The sequence below is a fragment of the Carettochelys insculpta genome, chromosome 2 (assembly GCF_033958435.1).
Source record: "Carettochelys insculpta isolate YL-2023 chromosome 2, ASM3395843v1, whole genome shotgun sequence".
NCBI classification, from domain to species: Eukaryota; Metazoa; Chordata; order Testudines; family Carettochelyidae; genus Carettochelys; species Carettochelys insculpta.
Genome location: NC_134138.1, coordinates 232210107 through 232228278, shown reverse-complemented (window position 1 = coordinate 232228278; position 18172 = coordinate 232210107). Strand labels below are relative to the sequence as shown.

Sequence of the window (18172 nt, the reverse complement as noted above, 5' to 3'; positions counted from 1 at the left end):
ACGCATCAATCTGAATTACTGTATTTAACATAAAATAGAAAAATCGTCTTGCTCAAACTAATCCCCCACATTTCAGAATTCATTCTCATAAATCAGAATACAGTTTTTTTTCTAGTAAGCATTTGTTCCACTGAAATCTACAGAAGCACTTATTATTACAAGAATGTCTCTATGTGTCTCCCAGAAGGCCCATTATATGTTGCAGCAAATGTTGACAGAAACATTTAGTGCAGCTCTTGACTACAAAGTGGTTTGGGTCAGAGTATTGGGTACATGGAAAAGGTTCTCTTATGAAAAATATTCAATGTACCTGTTGTCTGAGTAGTAACAGAGAGAAAGCCATGCTAGTCTATATATTATCAAAACAGAAGAGCAAGCCAGTAGCACTTTAAAGACTAACAAAATAATTTATTAGGTGATGAGCTTTTGTGGGACAGACCCACAGAATCACAGGGCTGGAAGGGACCTCAGGAGGTCATCTAGTCCAGCCCCCTGCTTCAAGCAGGATCAACCCCTACTAAGTCATCCCAGCCAGGACCTTGTCCAGCCGGGACTTAAAAACCTCAAGGGATGGAGAATCCACCACCTCTCTAGGCAATGCATTCCAGTGCTTCACCACCTGCCTGGTGAAGTAGTTTTTCCTGATATCTAACCTATACCTTTCCCTCTTCAACTTCTGACCATTACTCCTGGTTCTGCCATCTGACACCACTGAGAACAGTTTCTCACCCTCCTTTTTAGAGCTCCCCTTCAGGAAGTTGAAGGCTGCTATTAAATCACCTCTAAGTCTTCTCTTCTGTAAACTAAACAAGCCCAAATCCCTCAGCCTATCCTCATAGGTCTTGTGCTCCAGACCTTTAATCATTTTTGTTGCCCTTCGCTGAACCTGCTCCAGCAAATCCAGATCCTTTTTATACTCGGGGGTCCCAAAACTGGACACAATATTCCAGATGTGGCCTCACCAGTGCCAAATAAAGAGGAATAACTACTTCTCTAGATCTGCTCGAAATGCTCCCCCTAATGCACCCCAGTATGCCATTAGCTTTCTTGGCTACAAGCGCACACTGTTTACTCATATCCAGTCTTTCATCTACCATAACCCCTAGATCCCTTTCCATCATACTGCTGCTGAGGCAGTCAGTCCCCAGCCTCTAACAATGTTTGGGATTCTTCCGCCCTAGGTGCAAGACTCTACACTTCTCCTTGTTGAACCACATCAGATTTCTTTTGAGCAACGAAGGGTCCTGTGGCACCTTATAGACTAACAGAAAAGTTTAGAGCATGAGCTTTCGTGAGTAAACTCACTTCTTCAGATGAGTTTACTCACGAAAGCTCATGCTCTAAACTTTTCTGTTAGTCTATAAGGTGCCACAGGACCCTTCGTTGCTACACAGATCCAGAATAACACGGCTACCCCTCTGATATCAGATTTCTTTTGGCCCAGTCCTCCAATTTATCCAGGTCCCTCTGGATTCTCTGTCTACCCTCCAACGTATCTACCTCTCCCCCTAGTTTTGTGTCATCCGCAAACTTGCTGATGGTGCAATCCAGTCCCTCATCCAGGTCATTAATAAAGATGTTGAATAACACCGGCCCCAGAACCGAGGCTTGCGGCACGCCGCTTGAAACAGGCCGCCATCCAGATATTGAGCCATTGACCACTACCCATTGGGCCCGACCATCAAGCCAGCTTTCTATCCATCTTATAGTCCAAGGATCCAATCCATATTTCCTTAACTTATAAGACAAGAATGTTGTGGGAGACCGTATCAAAAGCCTTGCTGAAGTCAAGGTATATCACATCCACTGACTTCCGCATGTTCACAGAGCTTGTTACCTCGTCGTAGAATCTAATCAGATTGGTCAGGCAGGACTTGCCCCTGGTGAATCCATGTTGGCTACTTTTGATCACTTTCCCCTCTTCCAAGTGCTTCAAAACGGATTCCTTGAGGAATCCCTCCATTATTTTCCCAGGGATTGAGGTAAGGCTGAGGGGTCTATAGTTCCCTGGATTGTTCTTCTTTCCTTTTTTAAAGATGGGCACTATGTTTGCCTTCTTCCAGTCATCCGGTATCTCCCCCGATCTCCAAGAGTCTTCAAGGATAATGGCCAAAGGTTCAGCAATGACCTCTGCCAATTCCCTCAGTACCCTTGGGTGCATTAAATCCAGACCCATGGACTTGTGCACGTCTAGTTTTTCTAGATAGCTCAGAACTTGTTCCTTCCCCACAGATGGCTGCCCTCCACCTTCCCATACTGCATCATCTAGGACCATCATGGGGAAGTTGACTTTGTCCTTGAAGACTGAGGCAAAAAAAGCATTGAGTACTTCAGCTTTTCCTGCATCATCTGTCACAAGGTTACCTCCCTCATCCAGTAATGGCCCCACACCTTCTCTGATAACCCGTTTATTGTTCACATGCCTGTAGAAACCCTTCTTGTTACTCTTCACATCCCTTGCCAGCTGCAGTTCCAGTTGTGCTTTCGCTTTCCTGATTACTGCCCGGCATTCTCCAGCTGTATGTTTATACTCCTCCTTAGTCAACTGTCCACGTTTCCATTTCTTGTATGCATTCTTGTATGCACTCACTTCAGTCCCACTTCTGTTTTCTGCATGTCTGCATCCCAGCTGCATAAGTTGCTGACAAAAAATGAGTCTCTGCAACTGACACTATGACAGAAGCAGTACAGCCACAGATGCAGATTTGAAATCTGTTCTAAGGCAACTGCCATTACTGTACTTAAGCACCAGTCATCTAAAGCTAATTTTTTTCAAATGAGTTGCTGATTTTGGACCAAATTCTGCTGGCAAAAAGAGACAAGCTTCTGAGCTATCCGAAGCTCTATGTCGGGTACTGGAAAGGTACATGGCTGCAGCACTACAAACAAAATTAATTGCAGAAAGTCGGACATCTAATTTTGTATTTAGGCACCTAATTAATTGGTCTCCTTTTCAGAAGTGCTAAATACTCACAGGTCTATGGTTTTAATAAGTCTGTAGGTGAGCGTAGGAGCTAAAATCTGATTTTCCCTTTCATGGAAAATGCCACATTTGCAGTTTTGGGAAGGGACAGAAACAAAAACAAAAAATTCAAAATTTCCTGCAAAACTAGCTTAACTGTTTTGTTTTGGGTTGATTACATTTGCTGTGGATTGATCATTTCAATGACAGCATTAAAAATAATCTTTTTGTACTATAAAATTAAAGGATTTCTAAAAGAAAAAAAAGTAATTTGAAACAGCAAAATTGACATGTTCCATTCTGAAAATCTTCAAATGGAACTTTTCAACGTTATTATGAAATGCTTAGTTTTGTTTTTGTTTATTTCAGGTGACGTCATTGAAATTGACACGTCTGAAAAATGTTTTACATTAAGCAAAAAAAGCCTTTTACGGTGGAAAGATATTCCATTAGAAAATTAACAATCTGCTGATGTTCTCACCACTTTTGAATTCTTAGACCACAGATTAAGTGTATAAATGTGTATTTAATTGCCAGATTTGAACATGATAGTCTAAGTACATCCTTCATTGCAAAATAGTTAAATTTTGACTGCAGAATATTATTTGTACAAATGCCCCCAAGAAGGAAAGAACACTGATTTTGAGATTTAAGGCTGAGTTTGCAGTTTTGACATTAAAAAAATCAGTTGTAAATTAAATACATAAAAGTGTTTGCGGGCTTCCATATTCTTTTCACTCAGTGAATTCCGTATCAGAGTCTCTCTTCTGACTATAATCATTCATTAAAGGTGCCTTTGTGTTTTGAGAGAGGGTCTACTTTAAAAACATCATTCGTTTGTAAGCTTTTTAAGAAAACCATATGTCTTGTGTCTAGTAATGCTTTCATTAACTAATCACCCTATGCATATTCACAGAAGGAGCTGTAAAGGGTGGAGATCCCGATGATATGTTTGGTGAGTGCTTCTCCAGCACAGCGTTCTGTGATGTGTAGTGTATTGTGCAGTCTTTGTGACAGTCACATGGTCAGGTCCACTCTGTGTTTTTAGTTCTTAGTACTGTAATTCCAAGAGAGTGACTAATAAAGATAAATCACAGCATCATATTCTTGTACTTTTTCATATATGGCTGGATTCTGAGATGCTTATTCAGTTTTTACTGAATCTTTAGGCAAAAGCCCACAATGCTTGTCTTCATCTAGAAAAGCAGGTTGTGTAAGAACTTAACCTTGAGGTATCATATTAATGCACCTGATGTTAAACGTGATTTTGATGTCAGTTTAGGCAGTGGCATGTTTAATATCTTCTTTGATGGTCATAGATAAACTCTTCTGAGCCATAGGTTTTAGGTCATGATATAACACAACATAATTTGACAAAACCCTTACTTAACAAGAAAGTGTAAACACAAGTAAGGATCTCAAGACCTGGCCTTCTGTTTTACTTTCAGATGTATGTGCAGTAAACCCTTGAGTTATGTGGGGGTTGCACTCCTGCAACCCCTGTGTAACTCAAATTTTTGCACAAGTCAGTGGGGGAGAGCCCAGTTCCTGTCTCCTCTCCACCTGCGGGACCCAGAAGCTTCCCAGGTCCTGCAAGCAGCGGGGAGACAGAAACCAAGTGTCTGCCAATTGGTTCCTGTCTCCCCACTGCTTGTGGGACCTGGGACCTGACCAGCTCGTGGCTGGTCAATTTCCCAGTTCCCGCTAATGCAGGGCAGCCAGGAACCAGTCTGCCGCTTGGTTCCCAGCTCTCCGCCACTTGGGGGACCTGGGAAACTGAGCAGCCATGAGCTGGTCAGTTTCCTGGGTCCTGCAAGGGGCAGGGAGCTGGGAACCAGGCAGCAGCCTGGCTTCTGGCTCCCCTTCCCTTGCAGAGCTGGAAAACTGACCCAGGCAGAAGCCCTGGTCAGTTTCCTGGCACCAGCCAGTTGAGGGGAGCAGGGAATCAGGGGCAGCCTGGCTCCTGGCTCCTGGCTCCCCTCCACTCCTTGGAGCCAGGAAACTGACCAGCCCACCTTTCAGCTGCATGTGTGCTCTTGTGTACTGTGTTGATTTGTACAAGTAGTTTACACAACAGACTCTTAAGAGTGGCCCCAGAGACCACAGAATCAGATAAGGCTGGAAGGCACTAGGCCGGGCTTCTTGTCAAACAAAATACAGTAATAGCTGTCAGTAGACTCGAGTGAACCACTGTGCATATGTACTTACTGCAATGGACTGACTCAATCAGTGTGAGATACCCCTACTGCCCCATAGGTCAGCCAAAATTGTCCTCCCAAGACACCACTTTATATACAGTAGAAACAAGTTACACATCACTCCTGAAGTATCAGGGTGTCACCTTTTGACATCACTTTGATACCACTCATCTCTATCTATCATGCTCTTGTTTTAAGCCTTTGCCTGAATGTGGGTCAGTATCTGTGGGGAGTGTGGGTACCAAGGTCCTTTTTAATTGGCTGCTGTTACCATACTTCTGAAATGTGCCCTTAACTTATGACCAGTACCAATTACTGTTCTGTACCTGGGACTATAACCACTTAGTGTTTTACATTACTAGGCCTTGTTAATGCCAAGGTCAGTAACCAGAGGCCTGCCTCTTGCTCAAAGCTTTTTAAAGTGTTGACCACTGTCATCTAGGCCTCAGGCCTTACACCAGGCCTGTGTTATATGGATGTGTGTTTCAGGCCCTTATCTTGTTACAAACAGGATTTTTCCTTAAATCTCAGAAAAACTAAACACTGAGCCTGATTTCTTGCTTTGTTTGGTGGTCAGTGAAGTGTATCCTGAACTAGAGAATTAAGAAATGAACAGGCATGGTACAAACTTGAACACTTCAGCATGTCTAAACTGGCTAGGCTGATTTGGTTTGCACTTTTCCCTCAACAGCCATCCAAAACCATTTGGTTTGCAGTTTTCTAGGTACCTGTTGCATAGCTTTTCTTCACATTCTTGTCTGTATGGGTGTTCCGCTTTAGGTATGTACACATCTGTACGCTTTGGCCAAGTCTACATGGGGACTTCTGTCCATAGAAGTCACTGTCTAGAAAGGTATCGCAAGAGAACTTCTGTCAGCAGATTGCATGGACACACAACTTGCTCTGTCGACAGAGAACTGCCAGACTGCACTGCCCTCTGGTGACAGAACAGAGGAATGGCAGCTCTGCAAACAGAACTGCACAGCAACTGGAAGTCCTCTTTGTCGACTGAACTCTCTAAACAGTGACTGTCGACAAAACACTGTCAACACTGGATATTTTGTCTGGTTTGTCCTGGTTGCACTTTCTGTAGCAAGTGCTTCTCTCCAGCCTTTCAACAGCTCTGAGAGTCTTCACAAAGGTTTGAGAACAACAAGAAGTCCTGTGGCACCTTATAGACTAACAGATATTTTGGAGCATAAGCTTTCATGGGCAAAGACCAGCTTCCTCAGATGCATGAGGCGGGTGGTTCAGAGGAGTATTTAAAGAGGACCCCAATCTTTAAATACTCCTCTGAACCAACACCCCCACTCATGCATCTGATGAAGCAGGTCTTTGCCCATGAAAGCTTGTGCTCCAAATATCTGTTAGTCTGTAAGGCACCACAGGACTTCTTGTTGTTCTTGAAGATACAGACTAACATGGCTACCTCTCTGATACTTGTTCACAAAGGTTTGTTGTGGCTCATCTTCCACAAGTAGAAATACAGTAGTCATCCTACTCTGCCTGGACAACTCAATGCTCAAGAGCCGTTACTTCCACAAATTTCAGTAGTGCTGGCAAGGCCCTTGCCTGCTTCCACCTTGTGTCTTTGGCACAGGGCAGAAAAATCTATGTGTATGCCTTCCAGGGCATCAACTTAATTGGAGCCACCCTGAAGTCCACAATTTAGAGGGCATACCTATGCACAGACAGGCTTCCCATGATGTTCAACTTCATCTCTGCACAACAGTACAGTCCTCAAACCAGAACAATGTCTTTTTTTCAACTTCTAGGGCACCTTCTGGTCTGTATGTTTGAAAGGCAACATACCAGTCCACATTCTGAATGCCTCCAAAACTGATTCAGAACCGTTTATACTCTCAGCAAGCACCGTTTGTCCATAAAATATCCATCCCTCAGAGAATCCTGGACTCTCTGGGTTAGTGGAAAGACCCTCACAAGGTTTGTGTGGGAGCACTACTCTTGTGTCATCTCCCGACAAAGATCATTGTTACTGATGCCTACTTGCTCAGTTGGCGAGCTGACTTCCAGGACTTAATGCAAGGCAAGTAAATTCCCCAGTGTCCTCACTTTACATCAGTCTGCTTGAGCTCAGGGTAGTTCAGTATGCCCAGCATCATTCCTACTCAAGATTAAAGGTCACTCAGTCTGGTTAATGACAGAGCACAGAGCAGCCATGTTCTGAACAAACTGCCAAGGAAGAGGAAGATCCCAGTCCTTAAATCCAGAAGTTAGAGAACTTTGGGAAAGGTTGGTATCCCACTGAGTTAACATCTCAGTTGTTACCTACCAGGTCTGCAAAATGTCCTAGCAGACATTCTGAGTGGGCATTTCTGCCTGGATCACTTATGGCAGCTGAGCACTTTGGTAGTTGACAAGATTTGTCCTTTGGGAGCCTTCCAGGGGGAGAACTCTTTGTGATGCCAACCACCACAACATGTTGACATGTCTGTTTGAAGGGAGGACATGGTCACAAGTCTTTGAGGGAGATGCTGTCCTCATTCCTGGCCTTGAACTCTGATACATGCCTGCCTGTCCCCACAACACCATTGCTTTCTCAGGATCCTCAGTAAATTAAGACAAGAGAAGGCAGCGAGCATTCTCGTATGGCTGTCACAGCTGAGCCAGGACCCTCCTTGCTTCACCTCTAAGGTAAGTTCTGCAATACTTCAGGGCTTAGAGGGAGTTTGTTCTCTTGTGTTACAGACTGTTCAGTTGAACAGCAGGAAACATGTCACAGGACTTTGCTGCAGCAGTAGAGCCATTTCCAGTTCTGGTACATCCAGTGAGCATTACCTTCTTCTGATCGCCTCACTCCTACTCAGTTACCTGCTAGCTGCCATTGTAGCTTTTCATTTACTACTCAGAAGATTTTCAGTATTTATCACTGAGACACTTACCAAGGCTTGAACAATCTTTTCATTCATGTGAGGGAGTCTTCCTTGCTTTGGGACCTTATTGTACTTCTTGATGCCTTGTGCAAACCCCAACTTGTGTATCCACTGCAAGTGGTTCCCTTCTCTGTTTGTCCTTCAGAACCTTGTTTCTCATAGCCATTGCTTCAGCCAGCAAGACAGTGGCATGGGGAATGCTTATGACTGTTCCACCATACGTAATATTCTGCCAAAGTGATTCAGTGTCCACATCTTCACTTCTCATCTAAAGTCTTATTGTGCTTCTGCACCAACCAAGACATCAAACCTCATGCTTCCAGGGAAGAAGCCAGTCTACACATTATTGATGAAATAAGAGCCTTTGCCTCCTATCTCAACAGGACTAAATCACTTAGAACTTGCCCTCGACTCTGTCTCACCTTTGCAGAGAGTCTGAATGGATTCTCTGCTTCTATACTTATCTAAACTGGTATCAGGAGGCATCCTAATAAGAAGCTTCTTGGGTGCAGCTGCCATCTAAGGTTATGGCTGATTCATTCAGGCACCATCTGCCTCTGCAGCCCTACTTATGAACATATCCATAGCAGACATACCCAAAGCTGCTACCTGGTCATCTGTGTGCACCTTCTGTCTGCATTGTAAGTTCACACTTCCGGAGCAGATGGAGCCTTGGGGATGGCTGTTCTCTGAACTATACCGAAACCATCTCTTCTGCACCATCATCTGTGATTGCAGTTCTGGGATTCGTTTAAAATGAAGCAACCATAGGACAATAATGCAAAGAAGGAGAGATTAGTTAGCTGTATAGCAACTAGTGTTCTATGAGAGGTTTTGTCTGCTACCCTTTCTCCTTTCCCTTATCCTTTGGAATTCTTGCCTGCTGGAAGTCAGAATTGAGAAGGAACTGGAGTGACAGCAGTTTGCTTCTCCCTGTATGCCTTCAATCTGGAGCAGGTGAAGATGTACAGCAAATGTGCCCTCCTCCAGAGATTGATGATAAAAATCTCTGATCAGAGGGAAATGGCTCTGCAACTTGCAGGAACACTGTGTTTGGGGAGATTTTAAAAGACAACCAGCTATTAAGGAACTGCAACAGGCTGTAGTAAATCTGTTTCCCTCCAGGCTGGCACTAAAACAGTTCATGTCTGAAACTCTTTATATTGAAATGGTTATTTGACTTGAGAGTAAGGCTAATGAAAATAGTTTTTGGAGCAAACTAAAGACAGTTTTGTGTAAGGTGTTTTACAAGCTTTCCCAGGGATTAGAAAATTGCATATAGAAAAGCAAATTTCTTTACTATAAGCAAGGCCAGTGGGACTTTGAGTCAGGGTTTGTAGGATCATGTCCTTTATTTATATCTTTGAGGCCAAGAGGGCATGATCATCACTTCAAGACATTTTGACTCCAGAAGTGCTTCTTATTACTCCAGTGTTTGTAAAAGATTAAATGTTGAAATAGCATCATAGATTTTCTTATAGGTATAGATAAAATATAGAATGGATCGAGTTAATTTCAGAGAAATGAATGAAGAGGTACATGGGTGACCTTCACAAATAACAACTTTGAGACTAACAAACTTATTTGGTCATGGGCTTTCAAAGGTAAAATCCACTTTCCATCTGAGGAAGTTGGCTTTATCCATGAACATTCATGACCTAATAAATTTGTTAGTCTCTAAGGTGCCACAAGACTGCTTGTTATTTGCAAAGATACAAGCTAATATGGCTACCCTTCTGAGACTATTTATGGGTGACCTTGTTTAATGTCTCTGGTTTTGTGTGTATGTGTGTGTGTGAGAGAGGGAGAGAGAGTACATGTGCTGTGTCTCAACAAGAGTGATTGACCCAAGGAACATTTGCAGTATTATTATAAACTAGACAATGCCAGTGGTGCTGTGATGTCTCCCATATGCAGATGATAACCAACATACAGTGACGTATGTTGTTACCAAAAAGAAAAGATTCACTGTGAATTTAGTTTTACTATAAGGCTATGTCCAGATTGCCAAGAATTGTCAGCAAAAGATACGAAATCATGCAATGTCAGGTTCTTCCTGACATTTGGCCTGTCCACAAGGGGCCAAATGTCAGGAAGAACCTCCTCTGTTGGCATGTCCCTTCTTCCTCATGGAATAAAGAAGACTGGGATGTTGGCAGAAGGTTCCCAATGTGGCAGACTTCTGTTGGGAGACCTCTGGACTCCTGACAGATGCCTGCCATCTAGACATAGCCTAAGAGAAGAACATCTGTCTAGAAAAATAAAGAAGTGATGCTGAAGCCATCTCTGAACCCTGTGTGGTTGCCTGGCATACCAGCAGCTGTACAACCTTCGTAGGGATGCGAGACCTCTTGAAAGCTATAGGTGAAATCATAATTCTACTGAAGTCAGCAGGTATTTTGCCATTGTCTTCGCTGGGGCCAGGATTCTCGTCACTCCTGGGAAGGAGCAGCTGTAGCAAGGTAACTTCTCTTAAACTTCTGTTTGGGAACAGCATTACCAGTACAGCTCCATTTTACCCTCTCTTCAAGGATTAGTTTCAGTGTGACTTGGGGTATAGACTGCGTTTTATCCCTCCCCCGGGATAGCAACAATGTCTCTCCCACCTGATCAAATACAGCATAGGAAAATGAGGAGGTGATAATCTGCTTAATATCACTTGGTACCTGGTATTTCCAAAGGTTAGTGCTCTTTTACCAAGCATAAGTCTGAAAATCTATTACAAAGCTTTGAGGCAATTCACTGTAGCTCAAATCCTGATATCCTTTATGAGCTTGGAAACTATTATCAAACCCAGTAGAAGAGCGCCTGAGTAGAAAAAAGGAGATGAGTACCTCAGGACTTGTCATAAGAATGTCCATATTTAGTTAGACCAGTGATCCATCTGATCCAGTAGCCTGTCTTCCAACAGTGGCCAATGCCAGGTGCTTTAGAGGGAATGAACAGATCAGGAAATCAACAAGTGTACCTGTGTCATATGCATAGTTTCACCACAAGTAGGATCTCTCTCACTCACACACACACACGACTTAAATAATTACAAACTATAAAGGTGCTCATGTTTTCATTTTTTCACAATAAACAGTAACTATTAATACACTGAGTTCTTTGTATATAAAATATTTGTGCCTCGGAAAGTTACATAATTTGACCTATGCTGATTTCTGATCCTCAGTGGTTGGGACAGAAACCAGTTTATCCAGCCAGGGTTTCCACCTGGTTACTATCTAGCTGTACAAGAAACATACATTTAATTACTGTGGTATGTGTTCTGTGGTTATTGTCTGTCTTTAGTAAATCAAGTTTGGATGTTCCCCAAGTTGGCTGTGCAGACTTGGCGCTTGACCCAAAAACCAATTGACAAAACCACAAAACTAACATTGTGCATGCATAAGTATAGTAAGATTGTGGGTACTAATACAGATTGTGTTTGGGAGATTAGTAGCGAGAGGGAATTTATTCTCTCTCCTGGCATGCAATAAGAGGAAAATTTTAAAAGGCTGATTGCATCTTATTTCTCTTCCATGAAATTTTTAGTTTGCCAAAAATATTCAGGCCCCTTTCAGGTGAAAGATATAAAGTTTTCTAGGATTACTGCAATTACATTAACATAATTCGTTGAGAGAGTCACATATTTAAGTTTGAGCTGACCAATACACTTTTTCATAGGTATTTTTGAGCGGATCACCTTTGAGCCTATGTTTGTCTTTTGTGAAAATGTAGTTGTTTCGTTGTTCCATCTTTTTGTGTGAAATGTTTTTTGAGCACATGCGTTGTATATGGTGTAGGTCAGCTCCTGGTTGAGGGAAGAGAGAAGATCAAAAAGGACAAGCCTTCCATTTACATTTGGCAATTAGTTTGACAGGGTTCCGTGGTAGGCAGGCACACCCATATATGTAAGAGTGAGGGAGAGAAGATGATAGGGTACTAGCACCCAATTCTTTTTATCTGTATTAATAATCATGTGTCTGTAATTTCTTCATATGTACTGTGGGTAAAATTCACCCTCCTTGTAAAAATACCTAAGTTAAGGCTTTGTACAGAGAAGTAGGCAGGGGTTGGATGGCGAGTTCACCTTCCCAGCCTGCATTCAGCCCTCTGTGGTAGCTGTTCCTCTCTGCAAGTGGGGTAGGACACTTGCTACCCCATTGAATACCCTGCAGGAGGGTCTTGGGCCGCTTAGTCAACATAATGACAAGTGCAGCAGGACCTTCTTGTGGCTCACATTCAGCAACTTGTTTGTCAGCTTCCCAGCATGAGCACAAAATGCCCCTTCGTTTCACTTATGGGCACACCTGTATCTTCATTTCATCTGTGTCCTTATCCTGTGATGCCAAAGCAACGCGTCCAAGGGGCATAGGGCCTTTCAGAGGCCCTCCTAGTTTGGTTAATTTCATCCTATTTGCCCTGCCATGACCAGGCTCAAAATGTGCCTGTGAGATTTTCTTGTATGGAAGCTGTATTTCGAACTTTTTGAGATTTTCCCACAAAGCTGTCACATTCTCTTGTTTGATGACCTTGTGAGTTCATGGGGGTGAGTGGATGATCAGTAAGTAAGTAAATGAAGTTTGGAAGTGCCCCAACTTGGCTAAGCAGACTAGGCACTTGACCCAAAAGGCATCTGAGTAATTGACAAAACCACAACTGACTGCCTTCTCCAGAATCCTACTACAGAAAGGTAATTTGGGGGGAGCTTGGCAGCTGTTGACACATGGTAACATGAAGATGGCGATGTCCCTTTTTGCTGTGGTGTATGGTTCTAGGATGTTGGTGGCTTTGATTTGTTGGAGTATTTTTAGAAGGCTTCAGAACAGGTTCTGAATAGGACAGGAGAAGCCTCAGTCAGATGGTGAGAGGAGTAATTTGAAAAAGGGTAGGGAGGTCATAAATCAGTATGCGTGGTTGGTCATTGTCCATTAAGATGATGCTTTTATTCACAGACAAAATGGGGATGCATACACCATGGGCATGTTGTCAGACATAAAACTGTAAACCCCCTCTTTTAGGCTCTAGAGGAAGATCATGAGTCCTGTGTCACATTACCTCTTTTCTTTTATTAATATGAGTCATAAATTACAACTCTTGGAATTGTTTTACGTACCAGCAGGAATTTAAAAACAGTTTCATCAGTCAGACTCCTTATTTTATAGAAAGTATATATAGATATACTGTATATACACACACACATTTGGCTGAATCCCTGGAAAGGCTTGCAACATGGAGAAATATCTTCTTAGAGCTTCACTTAAACATAAAGGCCCAAATTTATAACTTATATGTAGGTTAGACTCATTTACACTCATTGAGACATCATTTATGCTCAGATGCCCTTAATGGCCACCTCTACACAGCATTCCCCTTTCAGAAGAGGAATGCAAATGAAGCACTGATTTACAAATCTCATGCTTCAGTTGCATAATCTCGTGTGATCACATTTCTGGAAGAGACTTTTTTGAAAGCAAAAACAACCATGTAAACAGGGTTCCTTTGGGAGGGAAAAAAATGTTTTCAAAAGAACACTTATTCCTCATTCATTTTAAGAATAAGAGTTCTTTTGAAAATGGGGAGGGGGGGTTTCCAAAAGAACTCCGTCTACATGGCTGTTTTTGCATTCGGAAAAGTCTCTGCCAGAAACGTGATCGTGCAGCATTTGTAAATCACCATTCAGTTGCATTTTCACTTTCCCTCATTTGTAGTCCTCCTCCGAAAGGGGAATGATGTGTAGATGAGGCCAATCTGTTTATACCTACTCATGAAGGAGCAGCTTTTATCCTGAGCCAAAGTCGAGGTGGCATACGACAGCATCTGGTATAGATTTCTGATTCTTCAACTGCACCAGCCCTGGTGGAATTTAGAGCAACCTGGGCCCTGGTGTAACTTGGACCAGTGGGAAATGGTTCCTAATAGCAATGATTGTATGCAAACTATGAGCTGGAGTAGTCAAGAAGAGATGCAGCCTGCTTCTCCCTCCCATTATCCTTCTCCTTTATGCCTGTAGGTGGATGGCGTGAGCCACTGGCAGATAAACTACTACACCAGTTGAAAATTGCCCTTTGCCATTGAAATTGTTAATGAATAAGTGTTGGTCAGATACCAGCCCCTTAGCATTACTCAGGTTGCCAAAAGGAGAAGGCCAGAGGCGAGTAATTTGGCCCAATGAGTCTAAATTGGTGTAATTTATTTACCAAGGAGATGGAAGAAGGTGTATATTAAAGATGAATGAGAGGTACTTACCTTCTTTGTGTTCTCATTATGTAAATTACAATGGTGTGGACTTCCTGGTATGTGGATAAAACGAAAGTGAAGTCTAAATAGGTCTAATTGACACTACTGTACATGCAATTTGTGTATTTGGCACCATGAGGTGTGTTGATTAGCTTTATGATTTTTATGTTATGACTGCAAAATATTTCTCTGATTTATAGGATCTAATTTTTCTATATGTGCAACTTTGTCCTTCATTTCCATGCATCTGTAGATTTGCTAATTGCTTATGTAAGCCGCTGGTGTTTTATACATGCATATCACAAATTTGTACACCCATTCTAAGTGATTGCATGTACAAATGAGTCCCACAAAAGTGCATGCACTTTTAAACAGACATTTGCAGTTCAGGTCTCTATGTGTAATCTGACGAGGGTTAAAGTGCTTTTTTTATCCAAAGATCATTGGTATTAAATAGCCTTAAATCTGGTTTTCATAGATTTCAATGAAGCAGTCCCAGAAACAGAGAGGCTGGACTCCAAAGCACTGAAAACGCGAGCCCAGCTTTCAGTAAGGAACAAACGGCAGAGACCAACAAGAACAAGACTCTATGATAGTATCAGTTCAACTGATGGAGAAGACAGCCTTGAACGAAAGGTGAGAAGACCTTCCATTTCTCTTATCCATAGGGTGATGTGTGAGGGTACCCTTGTAATTTGTTTCATCCTGTATCTTCGGCCTTTCATTTTAGTGAAGGCAGTTGTATTCATCTGCGGCCAACATACTCTGGATAACACTCTGAACAGTGTGCCAGGCCTATCACCTCAGAGGCAGCACATCTGTTTTTCTCACAGGAACAGCAGGATTTCTGTCTTACTTTCATGTGTTACACTACTGTTCTCCAGGTCACTTCATTGGTTTCCCCATTTGAACTAACCTTTGCACCATACATAGCAGGTCATTTAATTTATGTGGAAGGAGAAGTGAACTTGAATCCTGCATTTGTTTATTTCTCCCTGTGATTGACAGTTAATAGCTTGATTTTGTTGATCATCACTCTTGAACCTGTAAGCAAATTGTTAGTATGAAATGGCTATGTGTGATATGAAAGGTAGCAGTGTGACTTACAATACTGCATATAAAAATAAAAGCTCTGGTAACTGTTATTAATTCAAAGGATTACATGTTCAAAATAAATGTTGCTCTATTTGGTTGCTAAATGTCATAACTTGCTTTATAATCTCTTATACCCACAGCCTTCAGGCAGTTACAGTAGTCCCATGCACATTTCAAAATCACCTCTGCCCATATGTATGAGAGCATCCTCACCAGCATCAGACTCTGGTGCTTCATCCCTCTCCCCAGTGACTAGCAGTGCAACCTTCTCATTTGACAACGTAGCTGAAAGCCAAGGAGGAGGACGGCAGCATGAAGGAGCTGTGCTTTCCCACTATGCTCGGGAAGACACTCCACTTTCCTCTCCTTCAAAATCCGGTCACAGTTCTGAAACATCTCCTTTGCGTCATCCAACCAACAGGAGTGTTTTACAAGATGAAGGTATCATTATTTTTTACAAACAAGCCAGTGCGTCACTTTGCTCACTTACGGTTATGTGGTGCACCTTTCTTATTTTATTAGCACTTAAGTCTCTAGTGGACACTGTTCTCAGAACCTCTTTTGGATACCTTGAAGTCAGAATATAAGCAGTATGAAAAAGAGACACAGATTAAGTTGAGACCAGAAGTGGTTTCCTCTTTTTCCCGTTGAGCTGCTTGTGGGGGGGGAAAAAAAAAGGTGTGAGCGGGTGAAATCACTGAAGTGCTTTGGAATTTTTATCCCACCTTTTATGTTTTTTAATTTGCGAATTTTAAAAAGTTTAAACGTTTGTCAAAATTCAAAAAGTTTCAGTCAGCTCCACTTACTTCCTGCGTATACTGGACTAATGCTTAAGAAAAATCTTCAGTGTTTGTATTGAAACTCTAAGGCTGTGTCTACACTGTAGAGCTATTTTGGGATACTGAGGTATTCCAAAATAGTTATTCTGCATCTGTGAAACGCACCCATTATTTCAGCATATTTTACTAAATAATGAGTGTTCTATTTTGGCATCCCTGTATACTTCATTGCAGGAGGAGTAAGAGGTGCCATGAAATAGCACAGTATTTTGACATTTAATACTCAAATAGCCTATTTTGAAATTAACTCAAAATAGGATATGCAGTTCGCATTTTTTGAGTTTAAGGCACAGTGTAAACATAGCCTTAATAACTCAAAATCTACGGGTGGGGCATTGGCACTTTATTTCATGGTGAAAGTTATATGTAAAAGAGCATTGCATAGATGCTATTGTGTTGTTAATAGAGGACGAAGCAAGAAGACTACAAACCAGGATCTCCAGTGTTCTAAATTCATCTTTTTTAACTGCTTCTTGTGAATCTTTGCTCAATTCATTACTTCTGTAACTCAGATTTTGTGGGATCTAAATTAGAATTAACAATACAGTCCTTTTTTATGTAGCTCACACAATTGTTTCAAAGATTAGTTAGATTGTGCTGCACTTTGAAACTACAGTACAATAAAAAGGTTCTACTCCTTTTCCAACTCCATTGTATTGCCAATTTGGTTAATATGGTCATTTGAACTTGTAATGTCTCTGTTTATTTAGATCTTGGCATTCCTTAATCATTAATCAAGCAAAACTAGCTTTAATGGGAATGGGAATTCTGTCCAATAAGGCCTTTCAGAATGGACATTTTTGCCATTGTTTTATTAGGAGACAGATATTTCCCCTGTCGTAATATGATAGACAATAAGGCACTTTCCAACAGATTCGTACCAAGATACTGGGTTTGGAAAAGGTCAATCCTAGCATTAGCATTCTGGCCTTGGCAGCAGAAATTCCTATGACATGTTTCTGTGCAAAGTACTCTGATTGTGGGATAGCTGATAAATTGAAGTAAAATTCAAAGCATGTGTTCATTGTGCAGTGATGTGCCAGCTGATATCATGACCCTGTAGTTCAGAGTAAATCAGAAGTGCTGCATGATGTCAGTGAAAAATGCATTTGATGAAAACTTGGCTGAAAGAATTGGTTTTAGATCTCAAAATCTAGTGAAGTTGTTCTCAACCTCTCTACCATGTTGGGCCACATACAGCCCACACTGTGTTACCCGGGCTGCAGGTTGAGAACCACAGTGCTTCCCTCAACCCCTCAGACCCCCATGCCCAGTGCCTCTTGCCCAGAGACTCCTCCACAGAGAAGATAGGAAGCCGGGCAGCAGGGACGCCAGACCCCATTGTTCAGGGCTGGGCGGCAGATCCGACCCTCAACTCAGTCAGTAATCTGGACTCTAACCTTGCAAGGCAGCCCCTCCCTGGGGCTTGCTGGCAACCCCAGAGTCACCCAGGGGCCAGCCAGCAGCCCCAGACACGCCTGAGAAGCCAGCTGGTGACCCTGACTCCACCATGCCAGGCTGGGCAGCCTGGACCATGCTGTGCTGGGTGTCCAGGCAGCCAAGAATCCAGATCCCACTGCATGTTCTGGCAGCCTTTAGCACATAGCTGGGTCATGTCTGCGTGCGAATTGAGCCAGGGGTTGAAAACCACGAATCTAGTGGAACGTGCACTTGCTTAGTAAACCTTATTTTGTTCCCTGCTGTTGTCTTTTTATGTGTTAAATGTCATCATTAATAATAACAGGTGGGTTTAAAAGCCACACAGTGCCCACTTCCCCCATTGTAGGTCCCAGAACTCATCTGTATTTAATTGCTACAGAAGTGATATGCTTTTCCCACTATGGACATTATACAAACAGCCAGTGCTTCTGTGTGTAACCAGAGTCTAATGAATATGTTAAAATCAAAATAGAATAAGTTAGTTTCAGGCAGAAACATTTACACTGAATAGCTTCTTCA

The 18172-nt window shown here is 42.3% G+C and overlaps 1 protein-coding gene across 4 annotated transcripts in view; it reads left to right on the top strand.

Annotated features, from left to right (window-relative positions):
* PPP1R9A (protein phosphatase 1 regulatory subunit 9A) overlaps positions 1 to 18172 on the top strand; it is a 245320-nt gene that overhangs the window by 189937 nt on the left and 37211 nt on the right. For 2 of the 4 annotated variants that reach the window (XM_074984714.1, XM_074984712.1), the window contains 2 exons: positions 14758 to 14915; positions 15515 to 15815. In XM_074984714.1, the coding sequence (XP_074840815.1) occupies positions 14758 to 14915; positions 15515 to 15815 (459 nt within the window). The remainder of the gene's footprint in view (positions 1 to 14757; positions 14916 to 15514; positions 15816 to 18172) is intronic. The other 2 variants (XM_074984713.1, XM_074984711.1) reach the window with 1 other exon arrangement.